The sequence below is a fragment of the Sander vitreus genome, chromosome 1, assembly GCF_031162955.1.
Source record: "Sander vitreus isolate 19-12246 chromosome 1, sanVit1, whole genome shotgun sequence".
NCBI classification, from domain to species: domain Eukaryota; kingdom Metazoa; phylum Chordata; class Actinopteri; order Perciformes; family Percidae; genus Sander; species Sander vitreus.
In genome coordinates, this window is record NC_135855.1 from 6,033,707 (window position 1) to 6,052,385 (window position 18,679).

Consider the following 18,679-nt stretch of genomic DNA (forward strand, 5'->3'; position numbering starts at 1 on the left):
GCCAAAAACACACCTATGAATTAATGAAGACACTAAGTACAACCCTTTTGAACCATGCGCCCACGCACGGACCCTTTTTTCCACCGTTAAACTAGCAAAAGTGGATTCGTACAACGCCCTACACGCACCTGTGCCAGGCGCTTCACGCCGTGCGCTTAGATTGTTAAAATAGGGCCCGAAAGATTCACTTTAGCAAAGTCAGATTTTCCTTATTACAACCAAGGTGTGGTGTTGTAAAGGACAGAGAGTGTATGTAGGAATGGCTCTCTCTATCCCTGCTTTCTGAAAGACCAATGTGATGGCCTCTAAATGGACATGTCTGCATGCTAACATTTGGTTGTGTTCCAGGCCGTTACAAATCGTTGTTTTGTTTTTTTAAATCTATTTATCAAGCTGTAACTTTAGGTACTTGTGGTTGTGGTCAGGTTTGTGCCAACAGAAAGCTCTCCACCACAGGTTTGCATTAGGATTAGCCAAGGAAAGTCTGCACTTGGAGCTAATGGACTCATCAATAATGCACCATTGTCACTCACTGCACTTTCATGTACTTTGATGGCGTTGATTCAGCCTCTCTCTCTGCTGCCCCACACCTAATGGCTCCCCAGACAGAGCGGCTTCCAAGAAAGCTTTCCTGCATTTATACGACAATACGATAGAGAGAAATGAGATATCTACAGGAACAATAAAAAGACCCGGATCAAGGAGTGGGAAATGCCCTCTACTTATTTATTTATATCTGTATTTGATCCAGCCTTGTATCTTTATTGTGTATTAAATATTTGATTCCTTCAGCTATCAACGCATAATTAGCTTCGACCTTTTGGGTTTTGGCTCATTTATTCTCACAGAGCGTTACATGTACAGAGTGTATCTGATTAGAAGAGGAATGGGTGCTTTATCTGTTCAAATTATAAACTCCTTAAGACGTGGCATTCAGACACCCTTCCCCCCTCAGTGAATCTACCAATCTACCAGATGATTAAGGCAAAATGCCTGAATGCAACACAAATACAGTGTAACCCCAGAGCCAGATCAAACAAAGAGAACGGCACGGTAATGCAGAAGGGAATAATTAAAAGGAGGGGGTGGGTCCTTGAGAAAGAGACAGGGATGAAGGGATGAGGATAGAGATGAGGAAGTGTGGGGGGAAGCTAGTTATTGGAGGGGTGGTATTTTATAGGACAAAAAAGGTAAGGATAAAAACAAAGAAGAGAGACACGGCGCAGCCGCGGAGAAAGAAATTCATGAGATCACCAATTGTGCCATGTCTAACACAACATTCTATGCTTTGGCAAACGGTTCAATGGAGAAATATGAGCTATGCATGAAAGGATAAGTCTGGCATTATTCTATATTTCTCTTATAGCCAAAAAACAACCCCATAAAAATATATACAAACCCCAACAATGTGTCTGCCTATAAGGCCAAACAGAATCTTTTTTTTTTTTTTTTTTTTTTTACAGTTTTCAGCGGTGATCCAGAATGAAAATCTGCCAATTTTAGCGGACTGTTATTCTTGTTCGGGTGGAGATGTGTTAACATTCTGTTGGATTTATTTATTTTTTTTAATCTGCGAAAAATCTGTGGGAAATCTGCTGAGAATACTGTGTATTCTCCGATTCCGTAGGGCCCTGGCCTGCTGCCTATTTATACTTTCTGCGTTGTTATTTCTTTTTTTTAAAGGCTCAGTATTTCCTAAAACAGCTGGTCAGTGTAATTTTTATGAAACATTACTCAAACAGGAGTGCATCTATTGGGAACTATTTTCAGTGGTGAGTTAATAATACACATTTGGTGCTAAAACAGGTATTCAGAATATCACCCACCATCATTCGTCATTTTAGGAAAATACACATATTAATATATACAAGTCTCCATCTATCACATATCCCTGGACTGAAATGATTAAAGTAATAATCATCATTGGACTGGTTACTTAAAAACACGTGAAAAAGAAACCCACTTAAAAAAAAATTTCCAAACTATTATAGCACTGTTTATACTACATATCATACAGATATCTGAACTAGGAATAGCTGGCTGCTGTCCCTGGCCTGTAGTCTGTCAGACAAAAGTTCAGATGAAATAAAATGAAGCAGCCTCAAAGCAGCCATACAGGCCAGAAACCTGACTTTTCCCTGCAGGTTTATCATTTCAAGACGATGTAATAAATGTCTGATAGAACAGGGGAGGAAGGGGGGCGGGGTTGATGGATGAATGGGAGGAGGCCGACAGACTGGGAGTCCCTGACTCTATTAAAGATGAGGGATTACTGAATGATCTATGAGCATGAATATGTGTCTGTTTGCCTCTGTAAATATGTTTGTGTGTGAAGGCTTGCTCCTTTAAGTTTCTGATGCATGTGTGTTTTAATATATGTGTCTACATGCTCTTACACAAAAGCACAATTATGTGTTTGTGTGTTACTGTACGTACGTACGTGTGTGCGTGTGTGTGTGTGTGTTATGCTACACTGCCTGTTAAATGTTTCTCCTTGACTGGAGAGACCCTGAAGTCTGCTGCTACATCTGTTCCACTAAAACAAAGACACACGCGCGCGCGCCCACCACACACACACACACACACACACACACACACACACACACACACACACACACACACACACACACACACACACACACAAACACAAACAGGCTTATGTCCAGAAATAGACAAAAAGATCATTTAATGTGAGAAAACATAAAAGAAAAAAACAGGGTTGGATGTGGAAATAACTGATGTGCATAACTGCAGCTCATTTAAACTATGGTGAACACGTTTATTTCACGAACACACACACACACACACACACAATCTCTATAATTTTCCCTTCCCCCTCTGCCATACCGAATTTAGCATTATTTAGACAGTGATGTCTGTCTTACACACACACACACACACACACACACACACACACACACACACACAGAATTAGGTTTATAATCATGGCTGCCCACGAGCGATACAATGGGGGAGGGACTTATGGGCACCGCTCCAACCAGATTGGTCAGATCAGCCCAATAAAAGACGAGGAAGAAAATGAAAAGAGACAGAGATAAGAAAGAACAGAAGACAAAAAATATTAAAGGTTAGATTAATAAAAGCACCAAGAATAAACATGGATATGGAAATGGACATGGAACGCATATATACAGTATTTATGTGCACATATACAACACATAACAATTAAATGAACTCTGGAGAAGGCTTCAAAAGTGTGCCTCGTCATGTGTTGCATCTGTAAACATTTTGAGACAACTCTGAATCTGCATGTCACAACTCTAACTTAAATCTGTATTCTGTGTATAGAACATTTTCGCTTCACTTTGCATAACCATATTTTCTGACAGAAAAAAAACCTAAACTAACTTAAAAACCCCTATGATACCGTTAACGTGTGACTGTATTGGACAGAATACAGTGGTGTAATTCTTCTCAATGTTGACATCAAATCAGTTCCCATTTGAAAGGCACTGGCTCAGTATACTGGGAATAGACTTGAAGAACTGATTGGGTTCTGATTATATTCATTCATTGATAAAATAATAAAGACCGGACTTCCCACACATATGGACCGATTTCCAAAATGGAGGATGCCTAAGACTGAACTTGTTATTCTTAGCAGAACGGTTCACAGATTGAGCAAGTAATCATTACAGAGATAACTCACGGCAGCGTTGTAGTACCTGAGACCGGTCTTGGTCTCAAGACCACTTTATGAAGGTCTGGTCTCGGAATTGGCCACATTTTTACTCGTTCTTGTCTCAGTCTCGTATGAAGATGTCTCGGGATTATATTTCTAGACCAGTCAAGACCACAACTGCAGGGATATATCACTTAAAGGACAATTCTGGCGCAAAATGAACTTAGGGGTTAAAGGTCCCATGACATGGTGCTCTTTGGATGCTTTTAAATAGGCCTTAGTGGTCCCCTAACACTGTATCTGAAGTCTCTTTCCCGAAATTCAGCCTTGGTGCAGAATTACAGCCACTAGAGCCAGTCCCACAATGAGCTTTCCTTAGTATGTGCCATTTTTGTGTCTGTAGCTTTAAATGCTATTGAGGAGGAGAGAGGGGGGGGCAAGGTGGATGGTGGGGGTGTGGCCTTGACCAACTGCCACTTTGTTCGTTTAAAAGCCATGATGTCTCTCTCTCATGGGCGGGCCAAATTCTCTGGGCGGGCAAAGCAGAGAAAGGGGAGGTAACCTTGCTCCTTATGACGTCATAAGGAGCAAGATTCCAGATCGGCCCATCTGAGCTTTCATTTTCTCAAAGGCAGAGCAGGATACCCAGGGCTCGGTTTACACCTATCGCCATTTCTAGACACTGGGGGACCATAGGCAGGCTGGGGGAACGCATATTAATGTTAAAAAACCTCATAAAGTGAAATTTTCATGCCATGGGACCTTTAATAACATATGTGTACCCAGTCGACTGTTCTCTGGGACATTTAGTTTTCATGCTAATCAAATGTGTATTTAGCTTGAAACAAGCTAGCGCGAACCGGTGATTAGCTGCTAAAGCTACCTTTCGAGGCAGAGGGTAAATCGTTATTTTATACCACTAACAAGGCTCAAAATTATAGTTATATTCCTACTCTTTATTCAAGAGTGCATTGAGAGCATTTCTCACTGATATTACGTTCAGATTTTATAATAATTTCCCTCAAAACCTTGCTCTCACACTCAAATAGTCACTGCTCGCTTGCTTGTGCTCAAACTTTCTGCTTGGACTCAGATATGTTGTTGCTTGGACAGATTCCCTGCTGTCAGCTTTGGCCCTTCTCCCCACACTCAGCCTTATTCTGCATGCTTACAAATCTTCTCCTCTCGGATCTCTCCTGCGCTCAGATTTTTTTTGTGTTACAATCCTATCAAAATTCCCCAACCAATAGAATGCCAGCTGTAGTGTTGACCAATTAAATGATCCCTGCCCCGTTGAGGGTGCGTTTGCTTTACGTTAGATCGTCTGTTGCGGGCGGATGCTCTGTAACAGAGTTTATTTACCCCCGCCGTCCGTTGCTTTATTATTAGTATACGTCAACAATGTGCACAGTATGGTCGACGCTCTTTCACCTGTACCCATCAGGTAACGGGAGAAAGCGTTGAAGTGGGACATATCACGTTACGTCCACAACTACGAGGGTGAGTAACATAACTTAAGCACCTAGCATATGGCGCTAGCATATAGCCTTGCTTGATGTCCATAAACAAGTAGATTTTCTTTATCGTTTAGCTAGATTGAACGACATATGACGGACAGTATGTGTATATGTGATGACCCCACTTTGTATTTTTTCCTCGTTTGGTTAACCATGTTCCTGGGGATTTGGCTAATTTCATGTTAGAGCCAGTAGTAAAACCTAAACTGTAATATAACTGAAAGATCACAAGAAACTGAATTGTTTGTGTCAGTTTTTGCATCAATGTTATGTGTTGTTCATCAGAATTTAGTCTTCATTCCTTCATATAACATTAGTCTGAAAATGATGAATTCATATCAGTCTGTTTAAAAAGTTGTAATGTTAAGTACAATTTCACCACTATGATAAAAACGATCTAGAAATGATATGCTTTGTTATTTGCTCCTTAAACAGTGGTTATTTTTTTAATTAATACAAAGCAAACTGAACAGAAAAAAACAAGTATTTTGTTTTACTTTCTTTTCAATCCAGGTGGGGCTGAAGGACTCGACCACTGTTGAGCTGCTGCATCATAGCAGCACAGTGTCTTATCACCATCCCATGAAAGCTAGAAGTCACCCTGCTGCTCCAGATCTACCGACTGTGTGGCTGGCTACAGACAACAACCATCTGCAAATTTGTTTGCAGTGAACATCATCAAAAGTCTCTTGTGGTCATATGGGACTTGGTTGTTCTCCATACTGCACCATACACTATATTATTTTCTGTTTTGTTATATTAGTACAGACAACACTAAGTATCATTACTTAATCATCATTATCTTAATCACAGTATATATTATTCTGGTGTACACTGTTGATTTGACTCATTGCTATTGATTATACATCACTTTATGCTTGCTACTACCAAATTAATTTGCCTTAATTGCTCTTGTATAGTTAATTTATCTTCTACTTCTCCTATTTAATTTTAATTTATTTTTCTTAATTTGTGTTGCAATACCTGAATTATCCCTCTTGTGAACACTAGGCTTATCTTTATTTTAGTTCATATCATAACCCTGCTCACAAACACACCTGTACCTGGGTCATCTGTTTGCCAATATCAATGTTCCTGCTACAGTAAATCCTACAGGCAAAGTGTACTGCTTCACAGTAGTATGAACCATACACTTTTTAGGTTTTGTGTCAAATATTGTGCAGTTTGTTATGAATTACTCATTGTTTTTGACAAGGTAAAATAAAGCCATTTACCAAGTGTCGGCTCTGGTAAGTTTTTTTTATAAAGGTTACAGAACATGAAAACCCTATTTGCCTTGATCAGGGTTTTAGTTTGTTGCAAATATGAACATGGCTTTAATAATTTATCTTAATGCTCTGAAAAACTACAATGATTTAAGAAATATATACTAATCAACATGTATTGAATTGATTGTATATGTGGGCAGACGTTACAGGCACCCATTCATGTGAGCAGAGAACACAATAGTTTGTTCTCTCTTTTATCACTTGGATTATGCAGGTGATGGTGCAGAAACGAGTGAAGTCCTTGTAGATCTCTGGCACATTGAGGACAGACAGATCCAGCAGCCGCCTGCAACACACGTTCTAACGTAAAGCAAACGCACCCTCAATGGGGCAGGGATCATTTCATTGATCAACACTACAGCTGGCATTCTATTGGTTGGGGAATACTGATAGGATTGTAACACAAAAAAAATCTGGGGGCGTAGGAGAGAGCCGAGAGGAGAAGATTTGTAAGTGTGCAGAATCAGTCTGCGTCAGAGTGCAGGGAGAAGGGCCAAAGCTGAGAGCAGGAAATCTGTCCACAGAACAACATATCTGAGTCCAAGCAGAAAGTTTGAGCACAAGCAACAGTCACGATCAGTCGAATCACGAACGCTTTGTTTGATCGTGACGGTTTTCCAAGATGGCGCCCCCGCATGTAAAAATGAATGCTACTGTCTTTATAAACTATCTTTTCAATAAACTGTCTGTACACTTACAAAGTTCTCAATGCTTCGGTTTACATGTAGGGACCCGCATTATGCAACCGTGGAAGCGTGGTGCTATTTTTATCCTTGTTAGTGGTATAAAATAGCGATTTACCCTCTGCCCCGAAAGGTAGCGTTAGCAGCTAATCACCGGTCCGTGCTAGCTTGTTTCAAGCTAAATACACATTCGATTAGCATGAAAACATGTCCCAGAGAACGGTCGACTGGGAACATATATGTTATTAACCCCTAGATTAATTTTTCGCCGGAATTGTCCTTTAACTGCCTGTGTATCGTCTGCTTTATGTGTTAACAGCTTTACTGTGATTGGATGTAAAACGTCCTGCTTCAAATGCAACCAATAACTTGACTCATTTCTAGTTTGAAATGTGTTACTGTTAAGGATCCATGAAGAAAGGTAAGCTAAGTGTAAGTGACGCTAGCAAAGCTAGCTAGCTAAAGTAATCAATCTGCCTCTGTACCAAAACTCTTCAGACATTTCTTCACCCGGATATTAGCTATATATATTAGCTAGTTGTGTATATACTGTATGTTTCAGTTGTTTGGTCTGGTCTTGGTCTTGTCTTGGTCTCGATACACTCTGGTCTTGGTAATGACTTGGTCTCGGTTTAGGTGGTCTTGACTACAACACTCACTCACAGACTGATAGGTAGGCTATAATACAGTCGCATCTCTAGGTAACCGCCTAAATTCAGTGAGAATATGAATTTTTGACCCTGACAATTTGCACTGATTGAGATGGTGGATGGAGATGAGAGCAACAGTGAGGGGGACTTCAACTACAGTGGAGCTCTACACAATGATCTGGGGCCAGTTTCACAAGCATAGGCTTTGACTATCTCATTAAAAGTCAGAGAGATATTTTCTTCATCTGTTGCACAAAATGATTTAGTTTTTTTTGACAATCTGAAGTAGAACTACTTTGACATTAATTCTGGGTAGTTAAAGGCCCCATGAAGTAAAAAAGTTTGAATCCTGTGTCCCTATGTTAATTGTTCACTTATCGCTGCCAAATGCAGTATCAGTCAAAAGTTTGGGGAAGTGTGTCCAAACCTTTGACTGGTACTGTATATGTAAAAAGAAAATAACTAACATTTTGAATTATTTATTTTTTTTATCCTAATTACTGTCTGGTATGACTTATCCTGCACTTGGGGGCTAATTTGATGTCCAATGAAAAAAAATGTCTTGTGTTTTTATGTCGCTCCCTATAACTGATTGGGACTAACAGCTAGATAGCAACAGCAATGCAGTGGATGTGACGCGGCGTTGATACAGACACACAGAGACACACACACACACACACACAGACAGACACACACACACACACACTACATGCAGATGATCTAACAGCAACAACAGGTGAGGGGAGTCTGTGTGGAGGCATTATTAAAGAGCTAAACTCTAAGCCTGTCCACTTTTTAGCGGCCCAATCAAAGTATGTATAGTATGTATGTATGTAAAGTGAAGTATTTGATTTACCGCTCAAATATTCCGTTTCACTAGAAAATACGTCACGGCACAGAAGCTAAAGACGCTCCAGCTTCCGTTTCACTGGGACTTTAAGACTTTTCAGACTGAAAGACAATGCTGACAGAGCAACTGCAGGCAAACCACTCAGCTCCCTTCACTGCAGTAGAAAATGTTTGTCTGGAACTCATCCTCTTTCTTCTTCTTTTTTTTTATCCGCCACAGGTCGTTTTAAGGTTACCTCACAAACAGATGTTATCTCATTAGTTGTGCACTGGAAGGTCACAAACTAAAAAAAAAAGTCAACTTGAACTTTGAGTGCAGCAGCATGGTGTAAAATCCCTCCAGAGCTCAAAGTCAAAGGTAGCGCTGGTGTGAGATCCAATGTCCTCTCTGCAGAGCCATTCTGTCATTGACCGTGTGTAGAGAGCCTAACGCTACAACTTGCTCCGCTATTGAGGCCACGTCAATATGTACCAAAACAATCTTTTTTTCCCCCCGTCTTCCCTGGCATCGTTTCAAGAATAGTTGCATCCAAACGGATCCATTTGTAAATGACTCAACATGAGACGTCATCGCGGGATAAGAGGTCGAAGGCTAGAGGTTGAGGGGTGTGGCGAAGCCATCATCGATACGCAAGTATGATGGCTTCGCCGTCCAAACGAAGCCACAAGGGTGCCGTTTTTGAATTTTTTTCGCCCTGGGACCAGGTTTCTAAAAAGTGCGTCTTCAGGCAGTGCGTTTACGATCGGCCAAAACATGTGTGTTTACCAAAATGCACTCATTCCGTGTGGATGGTTTTGGTTGATGCAATCAAGGAACGCCTAGTCCTTGTGTGCTTTATACCCAAAAATAGACAGGTATTGTGTCCAAAATACTTAGCTTGTTGTTAGAAGAAAAAAAAAATGATGCGTAGAACGGTTTTGCTTCAGTTTCTTTGTTAAACCATTTGCATCCGAACTGCTGTTTTAGTATTTCTGTCTTTCATGTGTTAATCATGAAAGCGGAGTGACCTTGCAAAGAGCACAGGATGCATCCCTGAGGGCAGAGCGCATAATGTGGAGGAGATGCCGGGCCTGACCAGAGATAAGAAGAAAGCTACTGATTGCATGAACCGAATAACTAACTTGACTCCCAACTCCTTTAAAAAGACACTGTGAACAATCTTCAGTCACTTTCTGAAGTGCTGTAAACGGACTCTACTTGCTGCAAGTCAACAAGCTTTTAAGAGAACTCCAGTGATTTTGTCCATTCTTTGATAAATAATTATCCTAACACTTGTTTTGCATAGCTTGGTTTTCATGATTAGTGAAATGAACCGACAATTGCAAATGTCAAGTATTGATGCGATCATGGGTGGCAAAAACACCGATAATGATACATTTTAGAGCAACCAAGTTGGGGAAGAAAAAGCTTTGTTACATCATAATCATCATTAACCTCACAGGTTTGAACCAAAATGTATCTTTTAGTTGTGGGGAAAAAAGTTTTGTCTACATAAAACCAAAAATATTTTAAGACAGGACTCCTATCCTTCACTTCCTACTTCCTGTACTGGCTGTACTAATGCAATGTTAAAATCTGAAAAAGATCAGCTATACCATTGAGTGACTAATAAATAAAACATAATACAGGGCTGCAAGTGAATCTGATGTGAGCTCCAATGAGAGACAATGAACAATGTTTGAGGTTTAGGTGGGAAAATGTGTCACAAATTGTTATTTTGTCCTTTCTGTCATGTTTGTTCAGCCCTGGTTTCTTCTGACTCTATCAGCACATCACCGTGTATTCTTGTTGTTTCTTTATCTTTTTCCTCTCTTCATCCTTTCCTCTTCCATCTTCTTTTTCATCATACTCATCCTCCTACCTCTGAGACTGTGAGCTAATTCGCCCTGTTGCTTTTCTGCTCAAACATAATGTTTGGAATAATTACTCTCTCCCCCTTTGAAAAGTTAGAATTTTTAACCTGTGTGTGTGTGTGTGTGTGTGTGTGTGTGTGTGTGTGTGTGTGTAACTAAAGCATTAAATTAACCTGAGAGCTTCATAAATAATTCTGTGGGACAGGTGGTAATGGAGGGCAACGCATTGACCAACACTTACTTATTATCTGCCAGTGCATGGCCGTGCCACACAACCTGCTGCTAATGGAGCCATTTAAGAAGTTCATCTCACACACCACACACACACACACACACACACACACACACACACACACACACACACAGGAGCTGAATACAAAACACAGTGCTATTTTGTTTTGCTCTTTAGGTCCACATGGTGGATCACATCTGCCCATAGAGTTATCTATTCCCATTAATTACTGGGAAAAAATATTCACAGACATTTGGACTGCTCAAGTTGGCAAGAGGCAACACGACGAGTTGACCTCAGGTCAAGGTAACCCTCAGGACTGGAGAAAACAACTTCAATCATCATGGGTCAACATTTTGCATGAAACATATCTACAAACTGCCTATCCATCTTTTCAAGCAACAGAAATGTCTAGTTATCTCAAGAGATTAAACACAGTAGCTCCTCCTGACTGCCGGAGAGATGCATGTTGGGTCAACAACCCCACCTGGTGACCATAGGTGTCATAACAAGACATCTACTTTGATTTGATGTTATTGAATCTCCAGGTATTTTAATATTCTATGTTAAATATATAGTATGGGTTATTATCAATAACTTTATATTTAAATGAACTTGATTTCCCTTTTTTAAATGCTGTTCTAGTGCATTTATTTGCCTTATGTGAAGCACAGCCGGTAACACTTTGCTTAAAAGGGGTATGCATAAGACTGACATGATAGCATCATAACTATAATGATACCGGTCATGAGTCTTTATGAATGTTTGTGATTGTTAGATTATGACACTTCGAATGCAAAGTAAGCATTGTTTGAAATGTCTGTGTTATGACAACTTGACATTAAGAAAGATAATATAACCCAGGGCTGGACTGGCCATCTGGCATACCGGGCATTTTCCCAGTGGGCCGACGCACATTTGGGCCGATTCACCGATATAATTTATAGGCCTTTAGCCGTGCCGGCCCATAAAGAACTGACAGCGGCCCATTGCTTAATTTTCTTTATTGGCACTGGCCGGACCCAATCAAATCCAGGAACCCCCTTCCCCACTCCCCGGCCCTGAGACACGAGCTGTAATAGTTATGCTTTTGCTGGAAGTTTAGGTTCTACGTTAAAATGGACAAACGACCACCAAAGCGCAACGGAGGTGCAGAGAAATTACGGGAGAAAAAGATTAAGAATCTACAGGCGGATGCCTCAAAAGGTGCCAACATTTCTGACGTTTGGGGCTGTAGTAGCTGCTTCAACATCAGCATTACCTAAAGTAGAAGAAGGAGGAGAGGTGGCTTGCTATACAGAGAAGCAGAAACAACATCATGACAGGGAAGAAGCCGAGGAGGAGGAGAGTGACCATGACAGGGCCATGGGAGCGAGTGAGGAAAAGATGGAAAAGAGAGTAGTTGACAATGTAGACAAATTAACATGGACTCTCAAGAAGGGAGGGAGGCTGTGTGTGTGTGTGTGTGTGTGTGTGTGTGTGTGTGTGTGTGTGTGTGTGTTCTTGTTTAACTATATTCGTGGGGTCCAAAAACCGGGAATACAGTTGTGGGTTCGGGACAGCTTTGTGGGGCGAAAATGCTGGACCCCACAACTTCAAAGGGCTGTTTAAGGGTTAAGACTTGGTTTTAGGATTAAGGTTAGAATTAGGTTATGGTTAGGGTTAGGGTAAGGGTTACGTTTAGGCATTTAGTTGTGATGGTTAAGGTTAGGGTAAGGGACTAGGGAATTCATTCTGTCAATGACGGGTCCCCACAAAGATATTGAAACGCACTTGTGTGTGTGTGTGTGTGTGTGTGTGTGTGTGTGTGTGTCAGATAACCTAACTGCTTAAGCTTACATTGAAAATGCTAGCAGTTGGCCTGTTGGGTAGCTGAAAAGTCTGTGTGCTCTATAAAATCAATGTTGATACAAGCATCAGTGTTCCTCTAATTGCTTAATTAGCTAATGTTATTCAGTAGCACTGCAAAGCCAAAGTTGCTTTGTCTAATGCCAGTACCATTTTAACTATTTAACTACTGTAGTGTTTAGCTAGCCTATTCTATCCTTGTTTCACGTGACTGTTGACTGAGTAAGCTTACACTGCTTCTCTTGTATTGGTGCTCTTTTCCAGGGCATATATTACTCCCAGCTTTATTGTAGCTTTTGGGAAGGGTTATGGTTATGGGGTTATTGTATTTAGCAGACACTTTTGTCCAAAGCGACAAAATATGAATCTTACAATAGTTAAAATTAACAGTAAACAGTTTTTAAAAGTTGCTGAGCCAATATTTACCAAAATAGTAATAATAACAATAATGGCAATACAATATCAATAATGAAAAGAAAAAAATACCATAAATATACAAATCATAAGAATAAGAATGAATTAATTATTTAAGTGTAAGATCAACAGATAAGTCTTGAGACCCCTCTTAAAGGATCCAAAAACTATCACATGAATGCAGAAGACTTTTCAGCGTTGGCCCTTATCGTCAAGTTCCCGAATATCAGTGAGATATTTTATATTGCTGTCTTCGTGTAAATTGCCCTTTTTCTTCACCGTCGTGTGTGTGTGTGTGTGTGTGTGTGAGTGAGTGTGTCGCAGTGTGACAGTGAACATCAATCTGTTCAGTGGTAGTGATGCCCAAAGCCCTGGCTGGGGTTGAAGATGATTCTACTATCAATCAACCTGTGTGTGTGTGTGTGTGTGTGTGTGTGTGTGTGTGTGTGTGTGTGTGTATCCAGTGTCTTAATCCCTTGCCCTGTTTCTCCTTCTCTGTCTGGATCAATACTATCTTTTCAACACTATACACTAAACACAATCAATCTCTCTCTTTTCACACACACACACACACACACACACACACACACACACACACACACACACACACACACCTGACAGGGTTTTGGAAAGACAAGGTCAGGGCACAATCTCAGGGCACAATGTAAAGAGATCTCATCAGTGTGTATGTATTAGTGTTGATTGTGGAATTTAAAAGGATAATTCCGGTTTATTACAATTTAGGTTACTTTGTTGAGGACTATGTTGTGATAGCTAATAGAAACTAATAATAGACAAAACTATGAAAATAAGACCCAAGCTGTAATAAAGCGGAATTTTCCTTCAATGGCTTAATAGTTTCAAGAACTGAATTAATGGATAGACGACAGCATGGTGAAGCACTGGGATGTGTGCCCACCTTGTTTCTCTCAAACAGCTCGCTCTGGATGGCCTTGAGGTCGATGTCGAGTGCCGAGGCAGCCTGCCGGCGCTTCTTGGCCAGTTGCTCCTCCAGGTCTTCAGCCTGAGCTCGCAGCTTCTTGTTGTCCCTCTCCAGGGCAAGTTTCTCCGTCTCCAAGCGCTCCCTGCGCCCCCACTCCGCAGCGTTCTCCACCTGCAGCCTCTCCATCTGACGGAGACACCACAGAGACACAGTGTACACAGAAGGATCTCAGTGTCCTAAGCGGCACTGAGGTTTCTGCCTTTCTAAAGGAAGTTTTTCCACTGTCACACTGAATGCTTGATCTTGGGAGGGGGGCATTACTGCACTGACATTTTATGAGTTGAAAGTAAAGTCTGATGCACTCTGACCACACCTTCTCTCCTCCTTCAGTCTCCACGGTGCAGCTATTGCTATCGCCTGTTACTGCAGCAGTGGAGTAGTTATCTGCCTGTCGTGCACTGAGCTTTTTTGCGTCACGCTGCCCAGTGACATTTTAAAGAGGCCCTATTATGCTTTTTTGGATTTTTCCCATCTTTTAGTATGTTATACAAATTTTTAAGTACAAAAAAAAAAAAAAAAAACACATTTCACTCCAAATGGAGCTTTCTCAAGACAGCACTTTTTCTCAACCACGTGAGTAAAAATATGATGCTAAAAATGTGTATAATAGGGGCTCTTTAAGTGTGACAATGCTGGGCTGCATAGACATATTTTAAATGAAATGTAAATGTTGTAGTGGGTGACCATGCCCTAATGCAGGAGAATGCTAGAAATGAAGTATACCGGTAGTTTCCTTAAAGGTTAACAATCTAACTGGGACATTCAGGAAAAAAAGAAATCGGCTCAAAAGGTTGATCCATTGCTTTGTTTTACACATAACAAATGACAAGGAATAAAGCTAAAAACGAATGCTAATACAATGCTGACATTTTTTCTGTACCATCAGCCCACACTCGTGCTCTTTCTTCCTTCATGCTGCCGTTAACTACTCCTCTCTCTCTCTCTCTCTCTCTCTCTGCTCCCCAGTCTCCTCACCTCAGTACGTAGATCAGCTAGTTTCTTGTCCATACTGGTTCGGGCTCCCAGTTCGTCCTCCAAGTCTTCAGATATGCGGCCGAGTTCATCCTGGTGCATTTCCTTCAGCAGGTTCAGCTACATGGTGTTAGGAATGGGACACACACACACACACACACACACACACACACACACACACACACACGGTTTTTATCTTCAGAATCAGAACACTTTATTGATCATCTCAAGGAAATTGTTAAGTTGTAGTTGCTCACAGTCAAAATTGTAGTCAAAAAAATAAGATTAAGAAAAACGTAAAAATAGTAACATAGCTACAGTAAGAAATACAAATGTTAAGTATATTTATAACAGTAAAGTAAGATTAGGTTAAAAAGTACGATTAAGGTTGAAAAGGTTGTTTCTAAAACAATGGATTGTACAAATTCTATTGTAGTGCAGTGTGAACATAAATACAGTACGAACATAAAAAATACTGTGTGAATATCTTTAATCTAGCCCTTTAAGTTAATGTTTGTGAGAAAACACTGCCGGACCACTGAAATCGAGCAGTACTGTTTTTAAAGCTATAGTGCGTAGTTTCTGTCTCCCCCATGAGGAATTCTAAGTAATGACACTGTCGGAGCATCTACGTGATACAAGACCTCGTTGATCGCAGTTGGGCGTACGGTGCCTTGCTCCAGAGCACCTTGGCAGTGCCCAGGAGGTGAACTGGCACCTCTCCAGTTTACCAGTCTACCACCATACTTTGGTCCGTATGGGGACTTGAACCAGCGACCCTCCGGTTCCCAACCCAACTCCCGACAGACTGAGCTACTGCCACCCCAAACGGTGCCACTCTACAACGACCGCTGAAAAAGCTGTGAGGAGCAGCATTAATATCCTTTTAAGTACATACGATGCTGCTTATTAAACGCACAGACCGTATTTTGGATGTATTTACATGCCCTACCAGGTTAACTGACAGGTCAGATTACAGCTGACTGGATTATTGCTGGTAAGGATACCAGCAATAATCCAAACTGGGAACAAGGTTGATGAGAGAGCTGAGACTCCAACGGTGCTATGACCGAACTTTCACTTTTCTTTCACATTTCTCTCATCTTTTGAATATGTAATCAATGTATCCTTATGTTTGCATCTGGCATTTTTGTCCTACGTCATGGGGCCGTTTACCATTGGCTACTTTAATCTGCTTCCTTAGAAGCCAAAATTCAAGTGGGCAAACCTTTTTCACATTGCTTATTCTGAAACTGAAATCACCGATACAGGGGCGCCGTATGGGGGGGAAAGTTAGGACAATTCCAAGGGCCCATGACTGACAGGGGCCCCAAAAAAAGGGGTAAAAACTAATATAAAATTATTAAACCATCATCATTCAGTATATATATATTTCAAATATAATAAAATGAATGATCTCTTTGTTTTTACTTGTTTTTGGCAGTAAAAGTTAAATATCCCCATTGACCAAAAAGTAAACATCCATATAGACCGACCACCCCTCTGTATCTGCATGAAATGGTTTGGTCCTGCCTTAGAGCACTCAGTGACGGTGTTTAGTTGCAGTCAGTAGATACGCCAGAACTACAGTGACCACGATGTTACCAAGTAACGTTAAATTAAAATTTGGTTTTCAAAAAGGAAAGAGAGAAAAGAGAGAGAGGAAAGACAAAGGAAAGGGTGTCAAACTGTAACCCAGTTTTTCACCAAGAAAGGTGGGTAGCCTATAGTCTGTGAGTGGTATCAACCTGTTGGCTTAATGTCCATAGTGAAATAAGCTAGCTAGCTACAGACTAGTGTTAGCCTACATCATAATCACCATTTAACCAGTGCAGGGGAACGTTTAGCAAGATATTCATATTAAATCATTGTCCCTGCCCCTTTTAGCAGACTTAACAACAGATGAGTCAGCAGCACCCCAGTCTCCCCCTAACTGTGCCCCTCCCTGTCCCAGTGAAAAAGGTGGGCAACATTGTGTTCAATGACATGCCAGTTAGCATCATTGCAGGGAGTCTGTGGGGATTTCTCTGTCTCGCTTGTTCTTTTTACCATTACAAAAAAGAAAATGAAATATTTATTAATGACAGAAATTCAAACACATTAATAATAATTTTCTCACATAATGATCATAATGAAATAAAAAAAAACTTTAATTAGAGTTATGTAATGATATAACAAAGTAGTACTAAAGTTATGCACTGAGGAAAAGACAGGACAACATCAGTGTTCACTTCAGAAATGCATGATACTTAAAATATCTTACTATAACGACAGCTATTCTATGAACTTTGCAATAGCTTGACATTAGTGTTATCTACAAATTTTGTGATTAAAGTCGCTCCCTTTCTTCTTAAAAGGTGGCCATTTCTGGAACCAAACATCCCCTGTGATCTTGAAGTATCTAGGACAACAAGCGTGTAGATAAGGATGACCCAACCTCCTTTAACTTCCCTTTTTTTTTATCCCTCCTTGTTCTTATCTGATCATTGCATCTCTGCCTCTGTCTCATCTGCCTCCTCTCCACCTTCAGCACTTCACCCTATCATGCTTTCATCTCCATCACTTCTACCCCGCTTATCTTCAAAACACACACCATCACCATCTACACATCTCTCATATGTTCTGACCTATCCCATCCTTTATTTCCCTTTGCTTTTTATTTTTTTAAATCAAACTGATTTTGTCATTCATTGCTGTGTCCTTATGTCTCTCCTCTCTGCAGGCCTGGACTGCCCCCGAGTGGTGGAACACTGCCAAAACTGTTTTATGGTTTCTGTCCAGAGGCCTTAAGCCCACACTCTATGGGTGCCACTTTGGCAGTGGTGAAAGAAGTATTCAGATCGTTTACTTAAGTAAAAATACTAACACCACCCTGTAAAAAAAAATACTCTGTTACAAGTAAAAGATCTGCATTGAAAATGTTACTTAAGTAAACGTATGTAAGTATCATGAGGAAAACGTACTTAAAGTATTAAAAGTAAAAACGTACTCAATGCAGAAAAATCCTGTAGATGAATGTAGTGGAGTAAAAAGTACAATATTTCTCTCTGAAATGTAGAGGAGTAGAAGCAGAAAGTGGAATGAAAAGAAAAGACTCAAGTAAAGTACCTCAACATTTGTACGCAAGTACAGTACTTGAGTTAATGTACTTAGTAACATTCCACCACTGCACTTTGGGTATCTGACAAAAAGGAACTTAACAGCGCATTGGGATATTTTGAGGACATATGAAGATCTTTTATTTCAGAATCGATATTAAAGGTGATCTTAGCACCAGAAGAAGGAATAGAAGAGATTATGTATTTCTGTCCGTGTGAGGCAGGATTAAAGCATTATTTTGTAATACTATATCAGAGAACTACAGATGTTGTATCCCATCCTAGTGTATACAAATCTACTTTTCTTTCTACATGCTACTGTATTCTGTTCTTAATTCTTCTCATTGATTTTATAGTAAGTCGATTGAGAACAACTTCTCATTCGCAACGGCGACCTGTCACATTCACACAGTACATATTCATTAGACTTGTGAACATGTCTGAACAGCCGCTCACTACAAAGATCTTTCATTTGGACATTTTGCACGGACATCCCTGGCCTAGTAAGGGCAAATGTATTATGTTTGATTAATTTAGCTTTTATTTTGTCTTCATTTTATTTATTTTTTCAACAGGTTACAGTGTAATATTTGCTGGCTCAGTGCAAATTACTCCTTAATGCAGTGT

At 40.4% G+C, this 18,679-nt stretch overlaps 1 protein-coding gene across 1 annotated transcript in view; it reads right to left on the minus strand.

Annotated features, from left to right (window-relative positions):
• The window catches only part of ccdc102a (coiled-coil domain containing 102A), a 51,477-nt gene that overhangs the window by 15,912 nt on the left and 16,886 nt on the right, over window positions 1-18,679 (minus strand). The window contains exons 5-6 of the mRNA XM_078254402.1: window positions 14,958-15,074; window positions 13,899-14,108 (exon numbers count right to left, since the gene is read on the minus strand). Of these exons, the coding sequence (XP_078110528.1) occupies window positions 13,899-14,108; window positions 14,958-15,074 (327 nt within the window). The remainder of the gene's footprint in view (window positions 1-13,898; window positions 14,109-14,957; window positions 15,075-18,679) is intronic.